Source organism: Canis lupus, chromosome 27, assembly GCF_003254725.2.
Source record: "Canis lupus dingo isolate Sandy chromosome 27, ASM325472v2, whole genome shotgun sequence".
NCBI classification, from domain to species: domain Eukaryota; kingdom Metazoa; phylum Chordata; class Mammalia; order Carnivora; family Canidae; genus Canis; species Canis lupus.
This window is the reverse complement of record NC_064269.1, coordinates 34,070,333-34,088,449: the sequence shown is the minus strand read 5'-3', so window position 1 is coordinate 34,088,449 and position 18,117 is coordinate 34,070,333. Positions and strand designations below refer to the sequence as shown.

The 18,117-nt window shown below is 38.6% G+C and overlaps 1 protein-coding gene across 8 annotated transcripts in view; it reads left to right on the top strand.

The window, feature by feature from the left end:
• Positions 1–18,117, top strand: part of BORCS5 (BLOC-1 related complex subunit 5) — a 110,214-nt gene that overhangs the window by 71,245 nt on the left and 20,852 nt on the right. For all 8 annotated transcript variants that reach the window (XM_025455118.3, XM_025455117.3, XM_049102401.1 and 5 more), the window contains one exon: positions 12,500–12,657. In XM_025455118.3, coding sequence (XP_025310903.1) covers positions 12,500–12,657 — 158 coding nt within the window. The remainder of the gene's footprint in view (positions 1–12,499; positions 12,658–18,117) is intronic.

Genomic DNA, 18,117 nt, shown 5'->3' with positions numbered 1-18,117 from the left:
GCTTCTCCTTCTGCCTGTGTCTCTGCCTGTCTCTTTCTGTGTGTGTCTTGTGAATAAATAAATAAAATCTTTTAAAAAAATGCAAAAAAAGGGATCCCTGGGTGGCGCAGTGGTTTGGCGCCTGCCTTTGGCCCAGGGCGCGATCCTGGAGACCCAGGATCGAATCCCACATCGGGCTCCCGGTGCATGGAGCCTGCTTCTCCCTCTGCCTGTGTCTCTGCCTCTCTCTCTCTCTCTCTGTGTGTGTGGCTATCATAAATAAATAAAAATTAAAAAAAAAAAAAAGCAAAAAAATAACTTCAAGATAATATATGGTTCATGCTCTATTACCTAAGAGTTTTAGGTTCTTATTAGCGTTGGTAGGTAAGAATTAAAACAGAGGTGTAACCCTAGAGGTTCTCAGAGGCCAGGCAGCGAATGTGAATGAGGTCAGTGGGTTGGCCATAAGGCAGTAGGACATGATAGGGTTTGAGAGAACACAGGAGTATGCAGCTCACTGAAAACACCCAGTCTTTAAAAAACTTTAATGTGCATTCAAAATGAAAATAGTTTGAAGGGCTGGCAGTTTGTGGCCTCCTACAAATGATAAAATTGACCATCTCTAAATGTACTCAGCTTTCTGTTCTCTGTCCTCCTTCTATCAGAAGATAGTAGGAATGGTTCTGTTATCAAAATGAGGGAAATGTGGGGGTGGGGGGCGGGGAACCTGGTGGCTCAGCAGGCAGCAGTTGAGCATCTGTCTTTGGCTCAGCCCTGTGATCCCAGGGTTCTGGGATGGAGTCCCTCATCGGTCTCCCCTCGGGAAGCCTGCTTCTCCCTCTATGTCTCTGCCTCTCTCTGTGTGTCTCTCATGAATAAATAAATAAAATGTTTTTTTAAAAGGGAGGGGGGAAATGGGTTCCTGACGCTTGAGAGTGATGGGAAATCTTTACTTACCCCCTGTAGAACTGGCCCCTGTTGCCACAGCTTTATAGCTTCGGGAGTAGAAAAAGTAGCGTCTCATCATCGTTGTTGTTGTCTTCTCCTTTCCCCCCCGACCCTTTTCTCCTTTTGGGATCTGCAGCAAGATTTATGGTAGATTTTCGGAGACTCGTGTAACAAAAAAAAGCACATTATGATAATAGACCCTCATCTTTCTCAGCTTGGCCTTTGGATGATTGGGGGGGGTACAATTATAATTTATAAGGGTGATTTAAAGTATTTCTTCTGCATGTGGATGTCCAATTTTCCCAGCACCATTTATTGAAGAGACTGTCTTTCTTCCAATGGATAGTCTTTCCTCCTTTACCGAATATTAGTTGACCATAAAGTTCAGGGTCCACTTCTGGGTTCTCTATTCTGTTCTATTGATGTATGTGTCTGTTTTTGTGCCAGTACCACACTGTCTTGATGACCACAGCTTTGTAGTACAACCTGAAATCTGGCATTGTGATGCCCCCAGATATGGTTTTCTTTTTTAAAATTCCCCTGGCTATTTGGGGTCTTTTCTGATTCCACACAAATCTTAAAATAATTTGTTCTAACTCTCTGAAGAAAGTCCATGGTATTTTGATAGGGATTGCATTAAACGTGTAAATTGCCCTGGGTAACATTGACATTTTCACAATATTAATTCTGAAACTAGACCACTCTCTTTCACCATACACAAAGATAAACTCAAAATGGATGAAAGATCTAAATGTGAGACAAGATTCCATCAAAATCCTAGAGGAGAACACAGGCAACACCCTTTTTGAACTTAGCCGCAGTAACTTCTTGCAAGATACATCCACAAAGGCAAAAGAAACAAGAGCAAAAATGAACTATTGGGACTTCATCAAGATAAGAAGGTTTTGCACAGCAAAGGATACAGTCAACAAAACTCAAAGACAACCTGCAGAATGGGAGAAGATATTTGCAAATGAGTATCAGATAAAGGGCTAGTTTCCAAGATCTATAAAGAACTTCTTAAACTCAACACCAAAGAAACAAACAATCCAATCATGAAATGGGCAAAAGACATGAAGAGAAATCTCACAGAGGAAGACATAGACATGGCCAACACGCACATGAGAAAATGCTCTGCATCACTTGCCATCAGGGAAATACAAATCAAAACCACAATGAGATACCACCTCACACCAGTGAGAATGGGGAAAATTAACAAGGCAGGAAACAACAAATGTTGGAGAGGATTCCCACCCTCTTACACTGTTGGTGGGAATGTGAAATGGTGCAACCACTCTGGAAAACTGTGTGGAAGTTCCTCAAAGAGTTAAAAATAGACCTGCCCTACGACCCAGCAATTGCACTGCTGGGGATTTACCCCAAAGATACAGATGCAATGAAACGCCGGGACACCTGCACCCTGATGTTTATAGCAGCAATGTCCACAATAGCCAAACTGTGGAAGGAGCCTCTGTGTCCATCGACAGATGAATGGATAAAGAAGATGTGGTTTATGTATACGATGGAATATTCCTCAGCCATTAGAAACGACAAATACCCACCATTTGCTTCAACGTGGATGGAACTGGAGGGTATTATGCTGAGTGAAGTAAGTCAATCGGAGAAGGACAAACAGTGTATGTTCTCATTCATTTGGGGAATATAAATAATAGTGAAAGGGAATATAAAGGAAGGGAGAAGAAATGTGTGGGAAATATCAGAAAGGGAGACAGAACATAAAGACTCCTAACTCTGGGAAACGAACTAGGGGTGGTGGAAGGGGAGGAGGGCGGGGGGTGGGGATGAATGGGTGACGGGCACTGAGGGGGGCACTTGACGGGATGAGCACTGGGTGTTATTCTGTATGTTGGTAAATTGAACACCAATAAAAAATTAATTTATAAAAAAATAAAATATAATTTCTTTGATTTTGATATTGGCTGCAACTTAATGTGAACCACGTAAGTGTGCCTTTGAGACTTGGCAGCTTTCTTAAAATCTCTTTTCCCATTTTTCTTATTTTTTAAAGAGGAAGAGTAAAGGTTTTGTTTTGTGAGCCACAGCTGGGTTATGGGTCCTCGGCTTCGGCCTTTCAGCCCTTCTGGAAGCTTGAGCCAGCCTTAACTTTTCTCTGTTCTTTAATATGCACTGCTCCCAGTAGTCTCCTCAGGCACTGGGAGTCTTCCTCATTCACTTTAGAAGAGTGGATTCAGGCTGAGACCAGGCCTCACTCTTAAGTATATGTGGAGTACACAGAGTAGGGGCCCTGAGGAGGCTTTTTCTCCCTAAAATCTTCCTTAGCTCACTCTTTGCTTGGAATTTCAACAGTAGAATGCATCCTCCTAACCTAATTTGAGAACTGTTTATATACCAGGTGCTATATGGTAGACATAAGAGGTAAGTGGATAAGTAAAATATGGTCTCTCTCTCCTACCAGCTCCCAGTTTGTTATGAGGCTTTTCATTGCCTTGGAGAAGATACTGCTTTAAGGTATATTCAGCTGTGTAAACCTTGGCAAGAATGAAAGATGATGAACTGGTTTTGGCTTATGGAGTTGGAGATACAAAGGAAGAGGAGAACTGCCCAAAAAGCTGTTACAGAATGAGAAAGACCTGGGCCACATTTTGTTAGAATGAGTGATTTACTTAAAAGTTTTTGGAAGGAAAATACATTCATATGGTTAAAAAAAAAAATGTTAGAAGTGTACTCTTTACCCTTGCTCTCCATCTTTCTAACTCTCGTCATTCCAGAATCTTTTTATGCAAATGTAAGCAAATGTGAAAATAGATTTTTATTTACTCGTATACCCCCATTTTTTACACAGTGGTAGCCTACTCAATACACTATCCTATATACCTTCTTTTATTACTCAATACCTTTTTTTAAAAAGATTTTATTTATTCATGAGAGACAGAGGGAGAAAGGCAGAGACACAGGCAGAAGGAGAAGCAGGCTCCACGCAGGGAGCCCAACACTCCAGGGATCAGGACCTAGGCTGAAGGCGGCGCTAAACCTCCGAGCAACCTGGGCTGCCCTTAATACCTTTATTTTAAAGCACTTATTAGCATTTAATGAACCTCCCTCCATGTGGTTTCAAGCTACCAGGACACAGTACCCTCCCCTCATCTTCTCAGCTCTTCTGCTGAAGACTTTGACCTTCACAGTGACAGACTGCTTTGAGAGCTTTTCCTTCCCCAGAATTTTGTGGTAGCCTGATCACACCACATCAGTGATAGGAGCAGCTCCAGGCTTGTTTTTGGCAGCATTTACCCATGTCTGTTCACTGACCAAGGTCCTTGGTTTATCAGGGTTGACAGTTGCGCAGAAGCTCTCTTTCCTCGGTGCTAGGAATACCTCATGCCAACTTTCCCACAGTAACCTGAATGATGTTTGCTTACTCCACCCTCCTGGGTGCTTCCCCTGCTTGCCCATGTGGCCATGGCATTGGCTCACATGATCGCAAACTTTCCAGGTCTTCCTTAGTTTAGATGGCATGCTGGCAGCCTAGGCAAGAGTCATTACCTAAAATCTTCTGGAGACTTTTCTGTGTGAATGCATACGGAGCTCCTTTATTGTTTTCTCTGGTCATATAATATTTATTGATATACCTTGATTTAATTAACAAGCTCCCTATTGGCAGTGTTTGCTCATATTTTACCATGACAGTCACTGTTGCAACAAATAATCTTATATATACCTTATACAAAATTTACCATGTGTGCTCATTTATGTGTAAATTCCTAGTAGTAAAATTGCTGCATCAAAGGCTTTATGGATTTGTAATTTTGAGATCTGTGCCAAATTCCCCTCTGTGAGAGTGTTCCTGACTTACACACTAATCAGCTATGCCTGTTTCTTCATAGTTCCATCGATGGAGTTCTTATCATACTTTTGATTTTTACCAGTGTGATCAGTGAAAATGGCCTTGCAGTGATGCTTTCTTTTTTGCTTATGATGAATAAGGTTGTACATCTTTTCTTATAGCTGAAGCATTGATACTTCTTTTTCTGTGAGATGCCTATTCATACCCTTTGTCCATCTTTCTTTTGCTGATTTGTTACTTGCCAATTTCTAGGAGCTCTTTATATGATAGGAAGTTTGCTCTTTGTGATAGGAGTTGCAGACATTTTTCCCAAGGCCTTTTTTTTTTTTTCTTTTCCTAAGCTTATGGTGGGTTTTTGCCATGTGAAACCTTGAGTTTTAAACTGCTGAATTTTCCATATGGCCTTTGTATTATCCTAGCCCAGTTTTGATAGCACAAAATCATCCATTCTTTCCATGGTGCCTCTTCACTCTGTTCCTCCTTCTTGGATTGACAGCAAATAGCTTTTGGTACCTTCTTCCATAGGTCTGTTTCTGGGACTGTATCTTTGTCAGTTTTAGGGTAGTCCTTATAATTTTGTTAGGAGATTTTAGTGACCTGAAAAAATCCCCCATTTCTTGATTTCAGGCACTCCAGAAAACTTTTTGGCATTTTCTTATAAAATTAAATATGTGATTACCATGCAGCCCAGCAAGTGTAGCCCTGGGGCATTTATCTCAGATAAATGAAAATTGTTCATACAAAAACCTGGGCAGCACTATTCACAGCAGCTCTGTTTTTAACAGCCCCCAACCTGGAAACAACCCAAATGCCCTTCAGTAGATGGATAGCTACAAACTCTGGTACATACATACCATGGAATACTACTTAGAAATGAGAAGGAACAAATTATTGATACATGCAACAATTTCAATGAATTTCTCATGTATTATGTTGGGTGAAAAAAGTCAATCCCCAAAGGTTACATATTATCCCATTTATAAAACATTTTTGAAATGACAAAATTTTAAAAATGGTGAACAGATTAGTGGTTGCCAGAGATTAAGGATGGGGAAGGGAATGAGAGAGAGGTGGATGTGGTTCTGAAAAGCAACACAAATCTTTGTGGTGATGGCACAGCTCAGGATCTGACTAAATATATAGTACTAAGTATAGTAGACATCTTTATCTGTGGGGGATACATTCCAAGACCCTCAGTGGATGCTTGAAATTGAACAGTACTGAACCTTATATATACTAGGTTTTTTCCTATATGTACATACCTATTATAAAAGCTAACTTATAAACTAGGCACAGTAAGGGATTAATAATAATAACTAATAATAAAATAGAACAATTATAACAATATACAGTAATAAAAGCTACATGAATGTGTGCTGTCTCCAAATGCCTTAGTGTACTATACTCACCCTTTTTTGTGAGGACATGAAATGTTAAAATGCCTACGTGATGAGATGAAGTGAGGCAAATGATGTAGGCATTGTTATATACTGTTGGGCTATACTGACCTTTTGGCAATATGTCAGGAGTATCATCTGCTTCTGGACTGTGATTGGCCACTATTGTACACAGGTGTGCATGCTCATGAATGCTCATACACACACACACACACACACACACACACACACACACACACACATATGAGTACAAGTAAAATGGGACATCTGAATAAGATCAGTTGATTGTATTACTGTCAGTATCCCAGTTGTGATATTGTATTGTAGGTTTGCAAGATGTTACCTCTGGGGGAAATTGAGTAAAAGGGTACACAAGATCCTGTATATAGGATCTCAATAAAAATCTCAATTAAAAAACTAAATCCCCATTTCTGCAAGTAGCAGCTTCACCAAGAGCTACTAGTGGAGGCCAGTTCAGCTAGAGGAACTGGTACTCTACTGTGCTGGGATTAGCAGTGGAACCCCTCAGGGACCAGGTGCTGATGGTGGAATGTGGGGGAACAGAGCAGTGCCTCAAGTTCAACCCAGCGCTGTCAGGCAAGATGAAGAGCTGAGAACACTGACTGCTGTTTCCTTCCAGATTCTCTGGGATAGCCCAGCTGGGTAGCCCACCATACAGCCTGTTGAAGTGTGGGTGAGGGGACTGGGAAAAGACTGATTTAAGTTCTAGTACCTTGGAAGTCAGTGAAGGTTTGACATTCGTGGTTAGGGACAGGAATGGGAAGGAGTTCCTAAGACCAGCTTTGCTGTGGGTGGGTTTATCCTGATATTGCCCAGCATGTGCCTCATTGTCATATTTATTTTGGTGTCCCTAATGCTGTGTCATTGGCTCTGGTATGAAACAGTGTGGCCTAGCATAGTGGTTCTCAAAGTGTGATAGAGTGACCCCTGAGATCCCTAGAACCCTGCTAGGGATTTCCTGAGGACAAAACTATTTTCACAATAATACTTACACATTTGCTAATTACTCTCATTCTCTTACAAATGTACAATGGAGTTTTCTGGAAGCTACATGTTGTAAAATCAACATGTTAAATGCAAAAGCAGATAAGAGAATCCAACTATTTTCTGTTAAGCCAGACATTGAGAAAACTATAAAATTTAAACCATGCCACTCTTCCCACTTTTTTGTTTTGGATACTATAGTTGCTTCTTTTAAAATGTTACTTATGTTAACATGTAATAAGGTTATTATTGTTATTTTAAAATAATAAGAATTTTCTTAGTTTAATTTTAAATAGGTGAATATTGGTATAAACCACATAAACAAAAATTTTTTAGGGTCTTCAATAATTTTTGAAAGGGTAAAGGAGTTCTAATACCAAAAAATTTGTGAATCTTTGGCTTGGCAGAAAGTACTTAGCCAAAAGTTGGTACGTTTGAGGTCTAGTCAACACTTTACTATGTGACTATATAAACAAGTCATTTAGCCTCTTTAATTGATTTTTTTTTTGTTACATAAATACTTATTATCTTGGTCTACCATACCTTAAAGAAAAATAAGTTTATATGAGAGGCTTTGAAAATACAATATCCTATAAAATGTAAGGAATTTAATGGTTATGTGACAAAACTGATGTTGGAAGAAAACAAAGAATGGGTTTCTGGTGCGTTAGCTGACATTCTATTTGCTTTTTCAGCTTTCTTCATTTTTGTGTATCCTCCTAACATGCTCCTTTACATTTTATTTCTGTTTCTCAGTTTTTCAAACAACCATTCAAAAAAATTGTTATTGAAGTAGGGTTGACATACAATGTTGTATTAGTTTCAGATGTACAACATAGTTATTCCACAATTCTATACATTACTCAGAGCTCACTATGAAAAGTGTAGTCACCATCTGTCACCATACAACATTATTACCATATTATTGACTATATTTCCTACTCTCTACTTTTGATCTCCATGACTTATTTATTTTATAATTGGAAATGTGTGCCTCTTGATCGCCTTCACCTATTTTATTCCCCCCCCATGTCTCCTCTGGCAACCACCAGTTCTCTGTATATACGTGTCTCTCTTGTTTTTTAGATTCCACATGTAAGTGAAACCATGTTATTTGTCTTCCTCTGTCTGAATTACTTCACTTAGCATTATACCCTGTGGGTCCATCCATGTTGTCACAAATGGCAAGATTTCATTCTCTTTTTTAGGACTAATATTCCCATGAGTGTACAAGTGTGCGCACGCATGTGCCTTCTAGATGTATACATCCTCTTTATTCAACTATTGATGGACATTTGGGCCGCTTCCATAATTTGGCTATCATGAGTGATGCTGCAGTAAACATAAGGGTACATATATCTTTTCAAATTAGTGTTTTCATTAACTTTGGGAAAATTTTCAGTAGTGGAATTACTGGATCATATGGTATTTCTATTTTTAATATTTTTAGGAACCTCCAAAGTGTTTTACACAGTGGTTGTACCTGTTTACATTCCTACTATGACCCATGAGACTACCCTTTTGTCTACATCCTCGCCAACACTTCATGTTTCTTGTCTTTTTAATACTAGTCATTCTGACTTGTGCAAGGTGATAATCTCATTGTGGTTTTGTTTTTTTTGTTTGTTTGTTTGTTTAAAGATTTATTTATTCATTCAGAGAGAGAGAGAGGCAGAGACACAGGCAGAGGGAGAAGCAGGCTCCATGCAGGAAGCCCGATGGTGGGACTCGATCCCGGGTCTCCAGGATCACACCCCGGGCTGCAGGCGGCGCTAAACTGCTGCGCCACCGGGGTTGCCCATCATTGTGGTTTTGATTTGCATTTGCATTTCTCTTATGATTAACGATGTTGAGCATCTTTTCCATGTGTCTATGAGCCATCTGTATTCTTTGGGAAAATGTCTATTCAGGTCCTTTGCCCATTTTTAAATCAAATTGATGTGGAGTTTTTTTGGTGTTGTCTAAGTTCCAATATCTTTCTTGGATATTAGCCCCTTCTCAGATATATCATTTGCAGATATCTTCTTCCATTCACTAGGTTGCCTTTTTGTTTTGTTGATGGACTTTGTTTTTTGCTGTGCAAAAGCCTTTTATTTTGATATAGTCTCAATAGTTTATTTCTTTCCCTTGCCTGAGGAGAAATATCCATAAATATGTTGTAAGGCTGATATCCAAGAGATAACTATGTTTTCTTTTTTGGTTTCAGATTGCGCATTTAGGTCTTTCATCCATTTTGAAATTACTTTTGTGTGTGGTGATAAAACAGTGGTCCAGCTTCATTCTTTTGCATGTCGCTGTCCAGTTTTCCCAGCACCACTTATTGAAAAGACGGTCTTTTCCTCATTGTATATTCTTGATTCTTCTTTTGTAGATTAATTGATCAAATAAGTGTGGGTGTGTTTCTGGGCTCTCTATCCTGTCCCATTGGCTTGTTTTTATGTCAGTATGACATCATTTTGATCACTATAGCTTTGTAGTATATCTTGAAGTATGAAGTTGTGATTTGTTCTTATTTTAGAAGATTCCTTTGGCTATTTCAGGTCTTATGGGGTTCCATACAAATTTTAGGATTATTTGTGCTAGTTCCGTGAAAAATGCTATTGGTATTTTGATAGGGATTGCACTGAATCTGTGGATTTGCTTTGGAAAGTATGAACATTTTAACAATACTGATTTTTCCAATCTCTGCATGTGGTATATATTTCCATTTGAGTCATCTTCAGTTTATTTCGTCAATGTCTTACAGTTTTCAGAATTTAGGTCTTTCACCTCCTTGGTTAAGTTTATTCCTAGGTATTTCATTCGTTAAAAAATTTCTCTTATACTTCCTTGTAAGTGTATAGAAGTACAACAGGTTTCTGCATATTAACTTTATAACCTGCAGCTTTGTTGGAGTCATTTATTCTTTTAAAAAAATATATTTTATTTATTTATTTGAGAGAGAAAGTGCACAAGCAGGGAAGAGGGACAGAGGGAGAAGGAGATGCAAACTACCCCCTGAGCAGGGGAGGCTGATGGTGGGGCTTGATCCGCAGGACCCTGGGATCATGACCTGAGCCAAATGCACATGCTTAACCTACCAAGCCACCCAGGTGCCCCTCATTGATTAGTTAGTTCTTTTTTTTTTTTTTTTTTTGATTAGTTAGTTCTAAGCAGCTTATGGTTTCTATCATTTCTCTTATTAATATGATGTATCACATTGGTTGATTTGTGAATATTGAACCACTCTTGTATCTGTGAAATAAACCTCACTTGATTGTGGTGAATGATCTTTTAATGTATTGTTGAATTTGGTTTGTTAATATCTTGTTGAGGATTTTTTGTATCTGTGTTCATTAGCAATATTGGCCTGTAGTTTTCTCTTTTTTTTTTGTAGGATCTTTGGTTTTGGTAATGGTAATACTGGCCTTGAAGAATGAATTTAGAAGTTTTCCTTCCTCTTCTGTTTTTTTTTTTTTTTCCCAATAGTTTGAGAAGAATAGATTTTAACTCTCTTTAAAATATTTGGTACAATCATCTGTAAAGCCATCTGGTCCTGGACTTGGATTGGAAAGGAGTTATTGTTGTTGTTGTTGTGTTGTTTTTACCACTGATTCGGTTTTATACCAGGTAATTGGTTTGTTCAAATTTTCTATTTTTCCTTATTCAGTTTTGGAAGATTGTATGTGTCTAGGAATTTATCCATTTCTCCTAGGTTGTCCAAATTTGTTGGCATGTAAGCTTTCCTTGTAGTCTCTTATAATTTTTTATATTTTTGTGATGTCAGTTGCTAGTTCTTCTCCTTCATTTCTGATTTTATTTGAGTCTTCTCTCCTTTTCTTGATGAGTCTGGCCAAAGGTTTATCAATTTGTTTATCTTTTCAAAGAATCAGCTCTCCGTTTCATTGATCTTTTTTCTTGTTTTTTAATCTATTTATTTCCACTCTAATCTTTTCTTTTCACTCTAATCTTTATTCTTTGCTTCCTTTTACTAACTTTGGGCCTTGTTGTTCTTTTTCTAATTCCTTTTGATGTGAGGTTAGATTGTTTGAGATTTGTCTTGATTTTTGAAGTAGGCCTATTTCACTGTAAGCTTCTCTCTTAGAACTGCTTTCGCTGTGTCCCAAAGATTTTGGACCATTTCATTTCATTTGCCTCCATGTATTTTTTTTATTTCCTCTTTTATTTATTCATTGACTCATTGACTGTTCAGTGGCATGTTATTTAGCCTCCATATGTTTGTATTTTTTCCAGTTCTTTTCACATAATTGATTTCTAGTTTCATACCATTGTAGTTGGAGAAGAAGTTTGATAAGATTTCAGTCTTCTTAAATTTATTAAGACTTATTTTATGGCCTAATATATGCTCCATCCTGGAGAAAGCTTCATACACACTTGGAAAGAATGTGTGTTCTGCCATCTTTGTATGGAATGCTCTCTGTGTAGTTGTTGGATCAGTTAGATGGAGTGTGTTGTCCCAAGCCATTGATTTTTTTTTTGTCTGAATAATTTATCCATTGATGTAAGCATGATATTAAAGTCCCCTACTCTTCAGCTTCTTCCTTATGCTTGTTAATTTTTGCTTCATGTGTCCAGGTGCTCCAGTGTTGTTGGGTGCATCAGTATTTATAATTGTTATAGCCTCTTTTTAGATTGATCCCTTTGTCATTATGTAATGCCCTGCCTTGCCTCTGGCTATAGTCTTTGTTTTAAAGTCAGACAGTCAGGGGTGCCTGGGTACTCAATTGGTTAAGTATCTGCCTTCGGCTCAGGTCACAATCCCAGGGTTCTGGGATCGAGCCCAGCATCAGACTCCCTGCTTGGCAATGAGTCGGCTTCTCCCTCTCCCTCTGTGATCTCTCTGGCTCTCTCTCAAATAAATAAAATCTTTAAAAATAAAATAAAGTCAGATAATCAATGTAATTATTTAAAAAAATTAAGTAAATACATCTTCCAAAGTTTTAATTCAAGAAGGGATTTATATTCCTAATACCTTGAAATAGCGTCATAAGGTCAGGATCTGTATTCTGGAGAAACCATTTACTAGTCACTGTGTGACATTAGGAAAGTTACTTAATCTCTCTGTGTCTTGAGTTTCTTATCTATGAAACGGGACTAATCCTACCTTACTTTCCAGGGCAAATATGAGTACCGAATTATTGCATATGAAACACTTTGCCGAGCGTTTGGTATATTATAGATGCTCCATAAATGATAGTTGCTATAATTTTCATTAGCGTATAACAAAAGATACAGGGTTAAATTTTAGTCTCCTACCTTGTCTTCAGTGATTAAGTTACTTATAAAACAAGTTTTTTCCACAGTAACTTCCATTTTATTTTATTTTATTTTTTTTTCTGTTTTGAAGGGCTATTGAGTGGCCAGACTTCCCCAACAAATACCAAATTGGAGAAATTGGATTCTCAGCAGGTGTTACAGCTCTGCCTGCGATATCAGGATCACCTTCATCAGTGTGCAGAGGCCGTTGCCTTTGATCAGAATGCTTTGGTTAAACGAATCAAAGAGGTAATGTAGTGTGGGAAAATAACATCACCAGCTCATTTTTGTGATTTCCTCTGACTCCCAAGTCCTTTTCTACTGGGCAGTAGAGCCAGTGATCCAAGCTTTATAGGAAGTAGTCATTTTCTGGTTTAGTCTTGACATCTGTCCCCATTGCCTTGATAGATTGTCTTTCCTAGCAGTAAAATCTAAGGATGAAAAGGAGTAGTCCAGCTCCATGGAATTTGAATCCTGGTTCACCACATATTTGCTTGGATAAGTTACTTCTCCTGGTCTCAGTTTGCTCATCTGAAAAACAGTAGTAACCTATCCCAAAGGTTGATTGAACATTAAGTTACTAATACGTTTTAGTTAGTATGTAAAGTCCTGCCATACTAATCTGCTCTAGCTAACATTGTATCTTTGAATGGACTTTAGCGGTTTCCTATGTGTAATATATATTTTGTTTCCCAATAGAGTATCAGTTGTTTGAGAGCAGGAACCTTGCTATCTTTTTCAATTATTTTTTCACAGTATGAGGACATGAAAAGCTAAGTGGTTTTTACTGGTTGAATGGAAACAATTATACCTATTTAGCCCACAAAGTTTTTCTGAGGGAAGGTGCAAGATAATTCCTGTGAAAGTACTTAGAAAACTAAAGTGCATGGTACAAATGTTTAGTAATTATTAATAAAAAAAAAAAGGTACTTCTGTCACACACCGAAATATATCATTGACTGGGCTGCTGCATGGCACAGCTCTGTAAGCACTAGGGTATAGTACATACATTTTCCAAAGTTTTCAATAAAGAAGGGATTGAGATTCCTGATGCTTTGAAGTAGTATCATATAAAGAAAAGGTCAGGAGTTCTGTCTTGGAGAAATCACTTATGTTAATGGCACCTCCTAGAGTTGTTTAACAAAATAGTCCTGGTCATTGAGTCAGCGTGAGAAGGTGAATATGAGGAAATACACAAGTAAAGCATTGAGCATCACTGCAGATTCATTAACAGTTAATAGCAGATGTAGTAAATCCTTGAGATTATAAAGTTGCTGCTAGTTATATTGATACATTTAAGTTTGCCAACACCTTAAATATTTTACTACTTACCTTTCATGAAATGTATACATATATGATTCTCTCATGGTTTAAATACTTTTATTTAGGAGAGCATTCCAAATTTTTATTTCATATTGGTTGGCATTGTTGTGGCCTTTCAAACATTACAAACTTACTTTACTATGTTATGTTCTACAGAGATTTAAATCCCAAATGTGACTATGTATCAAAACCTCTTGAGTTTTTTATTTGTTTGTTTTAATGCTGAGTTTTCCTCTCCCACTAGGTCTAGGATGTGGTCTGTCAATCATTATTTTAATAAGCTTACCGAATGATACTGAATCCATTCTCCATTACCTGGGATTTGGGAACCACTGGTCTCTAGAGCACTGTTTTCCACAATAAATTCTATAAAACTACTCCCATGTGAAGAAGGTCAATCTTTTTGCATATTCCATCACCACCCTTGGAAAGTCACAGAGCATATTATCTTTTTTTTTTTTAAGATTTTATTTATTTATTCATGAGAGACAGAGAGAGAGAGGCAGAGGGAGAAGCAGGCTCTATTCCGGAAGCCCGATGTGGGACTCGATCCCAGGACTCTGGGATCACGCCCTGAGTCAAAGGCAGATGCTCAACCGCTGAGCCACCCAGGCATCCCACAATGCTTATTATCTTAAAAGTTCTTAGATTGGGGTGCCTGGGTGGCTCAGTGGTTGAGTACTTGCCTTTGGCTCAGGGCATGATCCCAGGACCCTGAGACTGAGCCCCGTATCAGGCTCCCTGCTCAGTGGGGAGTCTGCTTCTCCCTCTGCCTCTCTCTGTTTCTCTCATGAATAAATAAATAAAATATTTTAAAAATAAAGTAATTAAATTTAAAGTTCTTAGGAATCTTACAATAAAGAAAACTGGTACCAAACTTATTTGACCTAAGAACCTTTATTGTAGGTAATATCTTATAGAAGTAGTATCTTTTTTTTTTATTATTTTTTAAAGATTTTATTTATTTATGATAGACATAGAGAAAAAGAGAGGCAGAGACACAGGCAAAGGAGAGGCAGGCTCCATGCCGGGAGCCCGACGTGGGACTCAATCCTGGGGCTCCAGGATCGCGCCCTGTGCCAAAGGCAGGCACTAAACTGCTGAGCCACCCAGGGATCCCCAAAGTAGTGTTTTTTAGAACATTATTTGGGAATTGCTCTTGCAGACACAAGACCTTATCATTTTTGATTATTGTGCTAGAAATTAACTGTGATGTTAACTCTTAGAAGATTTTAGAACAGTAAATCTATTTCATAATGCTTCTCATTTTCTTTTTGAAAGATCCTTTAGTCCATTTCTATTGTTTTGTAGTTTAGGAAAGTATAATACAGAAAGATTAAATGACTAGCTCAGCGTCAAAGAGCAGGTATTTAGTAGCTTGTTATACCAGATAGAGCTCTTATTATACCTCATTTCCAAGATTCTCGAGCAGGATTTCTTAGCCCTAAATGTGTGTTAGAATTACCTGGGAATTTTTACCTCCAGTATATATGACAAAAATTTTTACATGCACACAATGAAGTAGACAAATATTGTGAACCTTCATGTACTCATTGCCCAGCTACTCACTACAGGCATTGATTTGTGTAAGGTCTTGTTTCATTTATATCCACACTCACTCCCTGCCACCTCTCCAACTGATCTATTTTGCAGTAAATCTGAGGCATATAATTTCATTCAGAAATATTTAAGTATATATCTTTTTTTTTTTTAATTTTTATTTATTTATGATAGTTACAGAGAGAAAGAGAGGCAGAGACACAGGCAGAGGGAGAAGCAGGCTCCATGCACCGGGAGCCTGATGTGGGATTCGATCCTGGGTCTCCAGGATCGCGCCCTGGGCCAAAGGCAGGCGCCAAACCGCTGCGCCACTCAGGGATCCCTCTTTTTTTTTTTTTTTGAGAGAGAGAGAGAGAGAGCTCACAAGCCCCATGGGGGTGCAGGGAGAGGGAGAGAGAATCATTTTTTTTGGGGGGGGGAGAATCTTAAGCAGGCTCCATGGGGAGCTCAATCTCATGACCCTGACATCATGACAAGAGCCAAAATTAAGAGTCTGATACTGAAGCTTAACCAGCTGAGCCCCCCAGGCGCCCCTAAGTATGTATCTTTAAAGATAAAGGACTCTTTTTAAAAACTTTTTAAAATGTGAATTAGAGAAAAGTCACAAAAATAATCTAAAGAGTTCTGTGTACCCTCACACATTTTCCTCTAAAGTGAGCATTTTACAGAACCTTAGTACGATGATCAAAATTAGGAAATTAACACAGTACCACACTATTAACTAAGCGGAGACCTTATTTGAATTTCATCAGTTTTTCCACCAAGAAAGGCTTTCCCCAAATACAGCTGTAATGCTGCTGTCATACCTGAAATAACAATACCTTAATTTATCAGCATAGCGAAGTGCTTTTATAAAGTAACTGATGTATGGGTCTCACTCTAAACCAGTTAGATAAAAATCTTTGAAGAGTGGTGAATAGGAAGGGAGGAAGCTAGGCTTTGGTATTTATGAAAGTGCTCTAGATGACATGTAACCAGGACTGAGAGCCATTTAACAGATTTAAATTTAACAGAGTTAAAATTGTTTGAGGAACTTTGGGATTCACTTTGAGCGATCAGTAGTTACCCGGGATTATTACAGATCAGAGAACAGTACTCATAGTATGTGGTACCTTGGTAGTTTTCCTAAGGTGAAGGAGATGAGCACTGTTTTAAGGTTTTCATTGGTGACTTGGCATCTCTGTTGGTAAATGCTAGCAAACGCTTCAAACATACACATCCATCTGTGCTCACTTCCAACCTCAAGGTTGAAGTTAGTCACTTCCAAATGAATAAAGCAGAGGATGTAGTTTTGATATAACACCAACTCTCTAATATTATTCCAGATGTTTCCTGGAAATTTGGTTGCAAGTGTGAGGAAGTAACATAATGCTGTATGTGTTGAAAAGTAAGGAACTTAATAACCTTGGAGAATATGTATTAGTGGAAGTGTAGAACCTGGATCAACCAGAGACTCATAAAGTTACAGACCTGCAGTCACTTTAAGTTTGGATCAAAGGGAAACATGGCTAGAACTGTTCTGATTCAGATAAAAGAAAATCAAGGAGCTAGCTAAGCTTTCCTGTTCCTAAATTTGGATGATGCTCTTGAGTGAAAAGTCTGTCTTACAAATTGGTGTGTCTGAGAGAGGAGTAGAAGATAGAGGTAGCCTTCCTTCCCAGAGAGCCTTGTAATGCACACTGACCACTAGTTTCTTTATTGGTTCCTGGGTGACCCCTCAGCCAACAAGCATTGCTGAGCCACTGTTGCAGACCTACTCAGTGTGAGGTTTCTTAGAGGTTACAGAAAAAGGTGACAAAGTGCCTGCTTGCTGAGAGCTTAGTCTAAGTGCAGGAACAAAGATATGCAGGACCACTAGTAGGAAAGATAGGGCACTATTGATGGAGACTGCTAAATCATGGTCCCTAACTGAGGTGCTATACGAGTTAAAGATCAGGAGCAGGTGAGGTTCAAGCTAACTTATAAAGGGAAATCAAAGTTTAGGAAATGAACGGAAAATAGGAGGAGGGAGCATTGCTTGCTACAGGAACAGCTTGGCAGTCTTAGAAGAAAATTAACTTTGAGGCTTCAGGGGACAGTGAAGAAAGTAAACTTGTTAAAAAAAACTCTAACTCTGCATTAAGAGCCATGGAACATTGGGGAGTTCAGAGTACCATAGAGACCTGGTCCAGCGCCCTCATTATTTAGATGCAGAAATTGAAGCCTAGTAGAGAGGGTGAGCAAGTTATCCAGGGTCACAGAGTGAGGTAGTGGCCAAAATTATGGAATGAAAAGTGGTTGAAGATCATAGGAAGGTTTGGTGTTTTATTTTGCAGATAGTATACTTGAACATGTTCACAGGTTGATGGAGAAGAGACAAAAGAGATCAAAGATGAAGGATAGAAGAGGTCTTAGAGCAGGGTTCCTGAGGCAGCAAGAGAGGGTGGGATTTAGAGCCCTGGAGCATTTGTTTTGAGAGAATGGTGAGAATTTGGACAATTTTATTAAAAGAGGATAATTGGCATGGATCAGCCACACCCAAGGAGCCCATGTATTCCCTCTGAAGAAGAGGGGAGGTCATTGGTTGAGAGTGACCGCTGGGTAGGAGTACAGTTGTGAGCACTGGGAATCATGGAGGGCTCAGCAAAGGGACAATAATGTGTACCTTATATTGTGGGCACTTCTTTTTTTTTTTTTTTTTTTTTTTTTTTATGTGGGCACTTCTGCATAGTGGTTCTGCGTGCAGACTCCAGAGCCTCATTGCCTGGGTTCAAATACTGGCACTGCCTCTAACTAGCTGTGTGACCTTGAACAAGTAACTCAGTTCTTCTGAGCTGCAGTTTCTTC